Source organism: Nicotiana sylvestris, chromosome 11 (genome assembly GCF_000393655.2).
Source record: "Nicotiana sylvestris chromosome 11, ASM39365v2, whole genome shotgun sequence".
Lineage (NCBI taxonomy): Eukaryota > Viridiplantae > Streptophyta > Magnoliopsida > Solanales > Solanaceae > Nicotiana > Nicotiana sylvestris.
The window spans coordinates 106943808-106955956 of record NC_091067.1 but is presented as its reverse complement, the minus strand read 5'-3'; the positions used below and the strand labels follow the sequence as shown (position 1 = coordinate 106955956).

At 44.7% G+C, this 12149-nt stretch overlaps 1 protein-coding gene across 1 annotated transcript; it reads right to left on the bottom strand.

The window, feature by feature from the left end:
- Positions 1–9145: 9145 nt before the first annotated feature.
- LOC138881442 (uncharacterized) lies at positions 9146–10705 on the bottom strand. The gene is made up of 2 exons (XM_070161667.1): positions 9951–10705; positions 9146–9572 (listed from the first exon to the last, which is right to left on the bottom strand). The coding sequence occupies exons 1-2, from the start codon at positions 10703–10705 to the stop codon at positions 9146–9148; spliced, it is 1182 nt and encodes a 393-aa protein (XP_070017768.1).
- Between the last annotated feature and the right edge of the window lie 1444 nt (positions 10706–12149).

The following is a 12149-nucleotide window of genomic DNA, read 5'->3' as shown; positions in this document are numbered from 1 at the left end:
ATCCTCGCCCAATCGAATTGAGTCTTCGAATTTACCCTCGGTTTATCATGACTTAAGCATCATGATGTAAGTGGCAGGGGTGACCGAAACGTCCCGTCGGTTCAGTTCCCCAGGCATTTAAGGTGCGTCAGTTGCCTGTCGGCCACTACCAGTATTGAACCGTCATCTTCAACCTATAAATGCATCTTTCTTCATCTTTCAAACTTTACTTTCAATGTCTACTACTCTAATCTTCAAAGCTCTTTGCATTCTTCAAGTTCTTCATCTGCAAATCTTCAAGTTTCATTGCTAACCTCTTCTTAAAACACCAAATACCCTAATCCCCGTTCTTCCTTGTTCACAAAAATAAAAATGGACAAAATATTTAAAACTGTTCCGCAAAAAGAAAAAGGCTTCCTCGTCTCAACCGGCCGTCGAACAACCAGTGACGGAGCTACGCCCTGAATAATTCATTCCCAGAGGGTGCATCCTTGACTCTACTTCAAGGTCGAAAAGAACCCCTCGGTTCCAGGCCGATGTGAGCTCATATCGAGGTACATATGCACGATGACCAGTGACCTTCTCGACCAAGTCAAAAAGGACAGCAACTGGGTTGACAAGCATGTGGTAGTGCCCTCGCCCGAGGAGTCACTCACTACTTGTGTGGAAGGGTTTCTAAGTGTTTACACTTACCCTTTCACATTGAGTCCCTTGAACCCGACCATCGTAGACTTCTGCAAGAAATATGAAGTCACCCTCGGCAAAATACACCCCTCCTTCTGGAGGATACTGATACTACTCTGCTTTTTTGTGAGCCAAGTCGACGGGCTTGGTCGCAGCAAACTCAACCTCACACAACGGTAGGAAGAGCGGACGCTAAGACTTTTACCCGAGTAGTGGTATCGGGGTCAATTTCCACAGGGAGCTTGGAATGGAGTTGCGTATTTGTTCAGACTAGGAATGTGTGTTTGCTCCTAATTGTACTTCTAAAATTTTTTGGGGTTTTTGTTTAATAACAACTATTATTAACTACAAGTTTAAGCTAATTTATGCTGAAGGGATATGTTCTAAGTTGTGATTAATATAGAGAAAGGCACTAGAGTCGTGGCATCACCTAGGTGGTTAACTAGCGGGTAGAGACTACTAATAATAGATTGACATATTTGGGATCAATGCTATAACCGTTGAACAATTGTACCCACTCTCACACCTCTCGGTAGGGAGAGAGAATTTGCCCAATTGACTCTCTCGAGACCAATTGGGTAGGCCAGTTACACCAAGCAACTTGGGTTCAAGTAGGGTGATTACTCTCTCGAGGTTTAACCCGTTAATTGGGACTACCATTTCTCATGGGTCCACCCCAATTCCTTGTTGGGTCAATTTTGGGGTCATAGACTCTCTTTCTCAAGAAGAGTCAAGACCCACTAAGCTAGAATCAATATTTGCAACCATCAATCATTAATTAAACCATAAAATTAACCAAAATAACAAACACCCAATATCAATCTATAATTAAGAAGCAACACCCATTAATTACTCACACTAGGGTTGAGCCACAACCTTAGCTAATGGGTTTAGCTAGACATAATTAAAGAAGAAACTGAAGAAATAGATGATGAAACAACCATATTAATTAATTACTAATGTTAAACTACAATAATCTATGATGAAACTAAGCTATAAATGCCCAAAATAGGCCAAAACATAAGTCTCACGAGTGCAGCAGCTATCAGATGTACCAAACTTAACCTAAAAAATGGTAAAATGTTCAATTTATAGTGGGCTGAAAAAACTAGACAAAAATGCCCCTGTGGGGTTAGTGCGGACCGCACAAAGTTGGCACGCGACCGCACTGGGTTGCTTGACCTCTGAATCTTGCTCTCTGAATATGGTGATGTGGACCGCACAAAGTTGGAATGCAGCCGCATGAAGACTAGCGCAGACCGCACAAAGTTGTTGTGCGGCCGCATGAATGGTTTTGGCAGCTTCTCTGAACTTCACTGATGCAGACCGTGTGACCATAGAGTGCGGCCGCATGGAGAGGGACGCGGTCCGCATGAAATGGGATGCGTCCGCGTGGTTTGCTTCTGGAATATGACACTCTCTGAACTTCTTGGATGCGACCGCATAGCAAGATTGTGCGGCCGCATGAGTGAGACGCGGGCCGCATGAAGTGGGACGCGACCGCATGAGTTTGACTTGTAGTTTCACAGTCTCTGAACTCCTATGGTGCGGCCGCATGACATGATGGTGCGGTCCGCACCATGTTCTGAATGTTCTTACTTAAATGATCTTTGACACTTGAGCAAGTTTCACTCCGATTTGAGCCGATCTTTGACGAGTTGTCACTTTATAGCTCAAACTTGCAATCAAGCGCAATCTGTAAGCATTTTGGGACTATTTTGTAGCAAATTACACTCAAAGCGCAGGCAAGTATGGGTATAAAACATGTTAAAATCCTACTTATCAACTCCCCCAAACTTAAACCTTTGCTTGTCCTCAAGCAAACAAAATAAGACTCACCCTCAAAGGCAACACCCAAGTAATTCCTGTTTATCCTAAAGTAACCTCAACAAGCATCAATTGGGACTAACAATTGCCCTCAATGCGAATGCATCATTAACACATTTAAACTTTGAAAACTTGTGGATCAAGTGTGACACAAGAGCATCAAGAGTTGACACATTTCATCAAAGAACTTTTCTCAATTACTTTGGTCATTGTGGAACCCAAACTCACACATCCTCAACTCTCCCTAAGTGAACTTCACCTTTTAGAGTATTGACACATAAACCGAGGTTGATGAATTTTCACTCATCTCTCTCAAGGAAGAGGCCACAAGTCCGACTCTAAGTACCATATGCTTGCCCTTTATGTAAGTATCCACTAATGTAGGTTCCCTTCAACTCAAAATCATGTAAGGCTTTTGTGGAGTCATTGTGAAGGCTTTTGGGTAAGGGTAAGACATATTTTTGTTCAAGTGGGTTCAATCTTCCCTTAAGCACTTCTTTTGATTCATTTTGGCCCACTTTCTTGACTCATTTGAGTATTCACTTCTTTTTCAAGGGGTTAGAGAGACATATTGTCACCCTTTCTTATGCAATTCAACACATTTCTCCTTTTTCTACTTTTTCCACACCCTTTTTCACTTTTGTTTTCTTTGAATCCCCTTTCTGACCTTATTCAATTCGGTCTTTCTTTTTGTCTTATCTTTTCTTTCTTTTTCATTACCTTTCTTTTCTTTTGATTTTGTACCTTTTACCACATTGTTTCCTTTCTTGTCTCCCCCCCCCCAAACTTAAACATTTGCCATCTACTCAGGAGAAGATATGGGTGCCAAGAGAGGGTATCATTAAGAACGGGTATAGGCTTGTAGCTTTGGTTCTTGAAAGAAGAAGGTTCCAGGCTCAAAAGGGTTAACTAGGGATCATTTCATTGGTAGGTCATGGAATTGTTAAATCTTAGCATTTTGGATCAAGGAGAGCCTACAATCACTTCTCAAGCTGAATTTCACCTAGGATTTCGCCTCAATAAGCATTCGGGGCAAGTTCTAGACCATCGGCTCGGGACTTGGACTCGCAAATCGAATTCTCACCACACACACTAAAGGATTGCTAAAGATATCGAGTTGAGGGCCCACAACGACCTTAGTTACGATTCAAGTGCATAATGGTCCAATACGACCACATGATGACTGTTTGGTCAACATAAGAGTCTCAAGGCCACGACTTTCACCATCCTGAGCACGACATTATGTCTTTGACCATTGAATCAAAGGCAAATGTGTTAGGCCCAAGTGAAGTTTTGCCTGAGGTACCCTTGACTACAAAACTTGAAAATCAAAAAAAGAAAAATCAAAAACGGACTCAAACCCTTAAGAACGTTTTAACGCCATCTATCATTGGGAAGAGCCACCCGGTTCGCACAACACTCTACCCTTGGAAAGAATCGTGTCATTAAGAAAACCAAGGGTTTATTGCAAACGCCAAAACAAAACAAAAAGGCTACGAGCCTACTATGAAGCTAAAAACGAAATTTTTTAACAAAAATAGAAAAACTGAATGAATGTGTACAATAGGGGAGTAGAATATACAGCGGGGGGAATGGATATGTACATAAAGTAGCAAAGTAACTAGAATGAAAAGTTATATACAGGCCAACTATCAACTAGCAACATAAGCTAAGAGTCAAATAAATATGTACAGTCATCGTAAATGTATCAACCATCAAAATAGTAGGGCGCACCCCCACAAATAAAAGCTGGCATTGTCCCCAATACCAACTACCAAAATAAGCATATAAACAGAGAAAGGATATGGAGTGTCTCCTCAAGCCTGATCCGTCGTTATGGGCTGATAAGTGGTCCCCTGGTCCTCTATACTGGCGGGAACCTCAGACTGGTTCTTGGCCTGCTGCTGGGATAGGGGCCAGGTCATGGACCGACTGAACATCTGGTGGAGCATTGGAAGTATCATCCTGAACCTGTGCTACCTCTATCATAACACCCTCAGTGCTAGGAAGCTTCCTCTTCTTCCTTGGGTGCCTAGGCTCCTCTTCCTGCTGTGGCTCCGGTACAACTACTGCTGGTGGAGGTGCTAACTCATCAAAGAACAAGTCTAAAGGCAGCTGGTCTGACTTTAGCTTGTCAACCTCAGCTCGGAGCACCTTCACCTCTTCCTTAGATGCCCGGGATTTTCTCATCTTCTTGTGTTCTCTAGAAAGATCCTTTAGAGCTTTGCCCTGTGCATCAACTGCCTTTGTCAAGGCAGCCTGAGTAGCCAAAATCTTCTCCTGGTTGGCCAGGAGTGTCTTCAATGTCTCCTCAATGGACTGAGGAATCTCAACGGTGGCTGGAACAGACTGGGCCGCAACTGTGGTAGCCAAAGTGGACAACTTGGATGTCGAGACTGGCATCCAGTTGTTCAAACTAGCTAATGTCTTTGCTAACTGCTGGACCGTGAAGGGGTTGGATTTGGAGGTGGGAACCACTGGGCCAGTTGAAGAACTGGGACCCGCAGAGGAGGATGGGATGTCCGAAATAGTAGTGGCAGCAGAAGTAGGTGGCTCAATAGAATCCTCTACCGCAACTGGCTCCTCAGACTGGCCAGTCGGGGCAGAGGTGGATGCTTTTCCCTTCTTATCCCCTTTCGGGTTGTCTGGCCCCTAAATACTAAACCATGAAAACGGGGACACTGGCCGGACTCCAACATCGAAGGGGTATTTCTTCACCTTTGCATCTTCAAAGTACATTGTGAGGGTGTGAGGGTAGGGGTAGTTTCTGTCTGTATCAATGCCAATGGATGTGATCACACTGTACATAACATTCCCCACATTGATGGGGAAACCTGCCATAATGGACGCAATGAGAACCGCTCGGGCGATTGGAATGGTCTGGTCATGGGACGAAGGGTCCAACCTGTTGCATACAAAAGTTAACCATCCTCTCACCTCAAAATTGAGGTCCTTTCGCAGTATTTTCTTCCCACCTGAATCCACTCCAGAACAGTACCCGGCTGAGCTAAGAACTGTGCCACCCAAGGATGAGCTTCCTCTTTCAACTCTAACTTCTCTCTGTACAGAGAGTCATCCTCCTTATTGAAACCCAAATACTCGTTCAACGCCTCTCCCGAGAACACTATCTTCTTATCCCGCACTTTGGTTGCAATTGACCCTTCTTTGGTGTGGGCCACATTGCTGTAGAATTCCTTCACCATATGTTCATTTGCATCGACCAGCTCATCTTTGATGAAATCCCACCCCACTCTAGTAATAAATTGTTCATGGACTCGGGGAAGGTAGGGTAACAAATCCCGGGTGACTACTCTTCTTTCTGGAATCACCTTCTTCTTGGGCCACCTCGCTGACAAATCTGTCCTGCCATACAACTGGGTTTCTAGTTCTTTCAATTCCCTCAATCCAAGTACCCCACTATCCGGGATCTCCTCATTACTCTTGTTTTTATCTTCTGCACCCTCCCCAGATTCTGAAGCTGTGAGGGAGGTGGAGTATTTGGCACTGCCTGCTTCTGAGCCCTCAGACGACTCAGGTTGTATAACAGTTGGAGCTTTAGCTGGGCCTTCGGGGGCTTTCCCCGAATCAGTTGAGACATCGTGGGAGGGGAGGTACTCACTCCCCAACTGCTCCTCATCACTCACCACCTGCTTTCTTGTTTTTATCTTTGGTTGGGGAGTGAGTTTCTTCAATTTTGCTTTACCTCCCCGGGAGGGGTCACCTCCTCATCCGGGTTGTTTAGCTCCACGCCCTCGTTGTTTAACCATTTTCTGCACAAAAATAATTCTAACATTGTTAGTTCAGGCAATTGCAGAGTTTAAGTACAGAACTGAAACACAGACAGAGAACAGATGATAGTAGTGCGGACCGCACAAACAAGGCATGCGGACTGCACTGACCAAGTTGGGAAATGAACACCTCTCTGATTAAGAACCATGCAGACCGCATGAACAAGGGGTGCAGTTGCATGGGGGCCAACGCGATCCACACAAACTGGTCATGCGGCCGCATTGGCCATACTATTAAAAACTGGTTCCCTCTGAACCTCACCCATGCATATCGCACAAACATGGGATGCGACCGCGTGGGGCATGGAGCGGACCGCACAAACCAGGCATGCGGCCATGCTGGGAAGTATCAACTTTTAGGCTCAAGGCTTACACGGACCGTGTAACAGAATAATGCGTCCACGTAAAAGGCATGCGGACCGCATAATCAGAGAGTGCGGCTGCATTGGGCTTTCATTACAGGGGCAATTAGGGTTTTACAAAAAAAACTCAAGTCTTTTACGTTTTAGCATCCTACTTTGTCCCTACTCATTTATAACATGCCCATCATTTCAAAGAACAACAAGAACAATATAAAACTATCCTAATCATGAAACGACGAAGAACAAAAAGAAAAACGAAGAAGTTATGACTAGGGAAACATGTATAAAGTTTAAATTAATACTAAGTAAAGACTAATGTGAAAGATATGTTACCAGGAAAGCGAAGAAATGCTTTTGATAATAATACTAAGAAAGGTCTCTGATGTGAACAGTAACTTTTAGGGCTCAGGGGTCAATTTTTGCGAAAAGTTCTAATGAAGACCCTAATGGCCTATTTATAGGAAACACAGCGGGGCCCAGAACTTACCGTCCAGTGCGGCCACGTGAACACGACTACGGGCCGCGCTAGGACTTTACCATTTACCTGTTGCTGAAATGAAGGCACGCGGACCGCATGAGACGGGCTGCGGCCACATGAGAACCACGTAGGCTGCTCAAAGTGGGATGCGGCCGCGTGAACGCAGTTCAGAGACTGATCATTCTTTGCCTTTACCGGTGTGAACCGCACAAGCAAGGGTGCGGCCGCACTAGCCATCTTCAGAAACTTGGCAATATTTTCTTTGGCCGGTGCGGACCGCACAAAGTAGGACTGCGGCAGCACGGTCACTGTTCAGAGACTGTGCACTTTTTGCACAGTTGTTTTGCACTGGTTCAATCACAATTCCTGCAACATCTCACAAACCATTAGCTCAAAAATCCTAATCTACAACAGAAATCAAAAAGAAAGAAAAAGACATGGGTTGCCTCCCAAGAAGCGCCTGATTTAACGTCGCGGCACGACGCATGTTACCATCAAAGTCACTTCAAATAAATGAGTGCCACCACGTGGATGTCATCAAACTTTCCCAAGTAATGCTTGACACGATGCCCATTGACCCGGAAAACCTCACCATTTTTGTTCTTGAGATCAATAGCACCAAATGGGGTTACACCAACAACTTCAAATGGACCACTCCACTTAGACTTAAGTTTTCCCGGGAATAACCTCAATCGGGAGTTGAACAGAAGAACCATGTCACCAACTTTGAATTCCTTCCCTCGGGCATACTTATCGTGAAGATACTTCATATTGTCCTTGTACAAGGACGAGCAGGAGTAGGCATGAAATCTAAATTCGTCTAGCTCATTGAGTTGCTCAACCCGGAGATTCGCAGCGACATCCCATTCTAAGTTCAATTTTCTCAAGGCTCACATAGCCTTATGCTCCAATTCCACCGGAAGATGACAAGCTTTCCCAAACACCAACCGGTACAGAGACATACCAATCGGGGTCTTGTAAGCTGTCTGATAGGCCCAAAGAGCATCATCTAATTTCTTCGACCAATCGGTCCTATTGGCATTGACAGTTTTGGACAAAATACTCTTGATCTCTCGGTTGGAAACCTCAACTTGGCCACTCGCTTGAGGATGATAAGGAGTGGTCACCTTGTGATTTACACCATACTTGGCAAGCAATGAATCAAAAGCCCGGTTGCAAAAATGAGAGCCACCATCACTAATGATAGCACGTGGAGTGCCAAACCTTGTGAAGATACTCTTTTTTCAAGAACTCCACCACACTTCGAGCTTCGTTGTTGGGCAAAGCAACGACTTCGACCCATTTCAACACATAATCAACCGCTACCAAGATATTGGTATTCCCACAAGAACTCACGAACGGCCCCATAAAGTCGATACCCCACACATCAATAATGTCCACCTCTAGAATTGTGTTGAGAGGTATCTCATCCTTTTTTGAAATCCCACCAGCTCGTTGGCATTCATCACATCTCTTGACAAAATCATCGGCATCTTTAAACAAGGAAGGCCAATAGAAACCGCAACTAAGCACCTTAGAAGCCATCCTCACCCCGCCATGATGTCCACCATAGGGAGAGGAATGACAAGCCTCCAAAATACTCAATTGTTCTTCTTCCGGGACACATCGGTAAATCACACCATCGGTGCAAATCTTGAACAAATATGGCTCATCCCAATAATAATCCAAACTATCCCGCTTGAGCTTCTTCCTTTGGTTAGAAGGGAGCTCATATAGGATTATACCGGTCACATGATAATTTGCCACATCGGCAAACCACGACATATCATGCATAGATACCGCAAGGAGTTGTTCATCCGAGAGCGCATCATTGATCTCAAGGCCGTCAGAAGGCCTCCCCTCTTCCTCCAAGTGGGACAAGTGGTCCGCCACTTGATTTTCACTTCCTTTCCGGTCCACAATTTCTAGATCAAACTCTTGAAGAAGTAGCACCCATCTCATCAACCTTGCTTTTGAATCTTTCTTGGTCATCAAATACCTAAGGGCGGCATGATCGGTATGGATAATCACTTTGGCCCCCATAAGGTATGGTCGGACTTTTCCATGGCAAACACAATAGCTAGCAACTCCTTCTCGATGACTGTATAGTTTCTTTGAGCTTCATTCATCGTCTTTCTTGAGTAGTACACCGGATTGAACATCTTGTTGATTCTTTGGCCGAAGACTGCCCCTACCGCAACATCACTAGCGGCGCACATGAGCTCAAATAGCAAGCTCCAATTGGGTGCGGTAATGATAGGGGTAGTTGTCAACTTGTGTTTTAGAAGCTCGAAAGCCTCCATGCATTTCTCATCAAAGACAAACTTGTCCTCCTTCTCTAACAACTTGCACAGCGGGTTAACTACCGTAGAGAAATCTTTGATAAACCTTCGGTAGAAACCCGCGTGCCCCAAAAAGCTCCTCACCTCTTTGACAGAAGTAGGGGGAGGTAACCTTGAAATGACTTCAATCTTGGCTTTGTCAACTTCAATACCTCTCTTCAAAATCTTATGACCCAATACAATACCCTCTTCTACCATAAAATGGCATTTTTCCCAATTAAGAACTAGGTTTGTATCTTCACATCGGGCCAACACACGATCCAAATTTGTCAAGCATTCTTCAAAGGAGTCCCCCACCACGCTAAAATCATCCATAAAGACCTCAAATATATCTTCCACCATGTCGGTGAAAATTGTCATCATACATCGTTGAAAGGTCACTGGGTCATTACACAATCCAAACGGCATCCTCGAAAATGCGAATGTGCCATAGGGACAAGTAAAGGTCGTCTTTTCCAGATCTCCCGGGGCGATGAGAATCTGATTGTACCCTGAATACCCATCTAAAAAGCAATAGAACGACCGACCCGCAAGACAATCAAGCATTTGGTCGAGGAACGGCAACGGGAAATGATCCTTTCGAGTCACCTTGTTAAGCTTTCTATAGTCCATACAAACACTCCATCCTGTCACCGTCCGAGTAGCAATCAACTCATCGTTAGCATTGGTTACCACAGTCATCCCGCCCTTCTTTGGTACGCATTGCACCAGAGAAGTCCATGAGCTATCAGAAATAGGATACACCACACCGGCGTCAAGCCACTTGATAACTTCCTTATTGACCGCTTCTTGCATAGCTTCGTTGAGTCTCCTTTGGTGTTCAAGTGAGGGCCTCGCATCCTCCTCCAATATGATCTTATGCATGCAAAAGGCGGGGCTTATACCCTGAATATCCACCAATGTCCATCCGATCTCCCTCTTGTGCTTTTGTAGAACCGCCAAAGTGGCGTCAACCTGCACGTTAGTCAAGCAAGACGAAAGAATAATAGGCAAAGTGAAATTAGGGCCCAAGTATTCATACCTGAGGTGAGGAGGAAGTGGTTTGAACTCCAACACCAGCGGCTCCTCAATAGATGGCTTTGTTGGGGGAGTTTTGCGATTCTCAAGATCCAACGATAACTTCCTAGGATCATAAGAATACGAGCCTATACCATGCAAAGCATTTACACATTCAACTTTCCCGACATCATCATCAACATCCATGTTCAAGAGCACAGCATCAAGTGGGTCCTCAACATTCACCATTGCGCTTGTGTTATCCACTATCACCGCCGTGACAATGTCAACAAACAAGCACACCTCGGTGCTATTCGGTTGCCTCATAGATTTGCACACATGGAACACCACCTTTTCATCACCAACACGGAAGGTCAACTCTCCCTCTTTGACATCTACCAAAGCCTTTCCAATAGCTAGGAAAGGTCTTCCAAGGATAATTGGCACCTCAAAATCCACCTCACAATCCAAGATAACGAAATCGGCCGGCAATATGAACTTATCTACACGAACAAGGACATCATCAATAATCCCCAAAGGTCGCTTCATTGACCGGTCCGCCATTTGAAGCCTCATAGAAGTTGGACGAGATTGTCCGATTCCCAAGGTCTTGAAGACCGAATATGGCATTAAATTGATACTTGTCCCCATGTCACAAAGGGCTTTTGCAAAGTTGGCACTTCCAATGGTACATGGGATAGTGAATGCACTGGGGTCCTCAAGTTTCGGAGCCATAGAATGCACAATTGCGCTCACTTGAAGGGTCATCTTGATTGTCTCACACTCCATTGATCTCTTTTTTGTAACCAAATCTTTCATGAACTTTGCATACCCCGACATTTGTTCGAGTGCCTCCACCAAAGGCACATTGATAGTCAAACTCTTCATCATCTCAATGAATTTCTTAAATTGGTTGCCACCTTTTTGCTTGGCCAACCGTTGAGGATAGGGCGGAGGAGGCCGAGGTAAGGGTGTTTTGGCTTTGGGCACCACCAGCTCGGGCATATCAATCACGTGTTCCCTAGATAGGTTCACGGCCTATTGTGTCTCCTCTTCAACCTCATGAATATCAATCCGCACATCATCTCTCACACTTGGTTCAAATACATCTTCAACCACCAAAGGCATTTCATTATCTCGTAACTCATCTTCATCCACCATAACTTGGTTTCCTCTTTAGGCATGCACATCACCGCCTCTTCCACTTCGTATTGTCACCTTCATCACATGATTATTGTGCCCACCCTTGGGGTTTACTACCGTATCACTTGGTAGAGAACCCTTTGGGCGAGTATTTAAAGACTGAGAAATTTGGCCAAGTTGTACTTCCAAGTTACTGATAGAAGTGTTGTGGGAGGCCAATTGAGCTTCGGAGTCTGGGTTCTTCATCATCATTTGCTAAAACATAACTTCAATTCTACCAAATTCATTTCCCAAAGAACTAGACCCTTGAGATTGAAACGGCAACGGGTTGTTCGGTTGTTGAAACATCGGAGGCCTTTGAAAGCCTTGCCCCCGATTTCCTTGACCACCATTGTTATTCCACCCACCTTGCCCATTGTTTTTGTTCCAATTGTTGTTGTTGTTTCGCTCCAATTCCCTTAATTACCCGAATTGTTGTTCCCCTAATTTCCTCATTGGTTGTTGTTATTGTTCCAATTACCACCTTGTTGATTGCCCCAATTTCCTTGGG

Coding starts and splice junctions, on each gene's coding strand:
- LOC138881442 (XM_070161667.1), bottom strand. CDS start 10,705: ATGGTGAATGTTGAGGACCCACTTGATGCTGTGCTCTTGAACATGGAT. Junction 9,573..9,950: donor TTTTTAGATGGGTATTCAGG/GTACAATCAGAT, acceptor AGTCATTTCAAG/GTTACCTCCCCCTACTTCTG.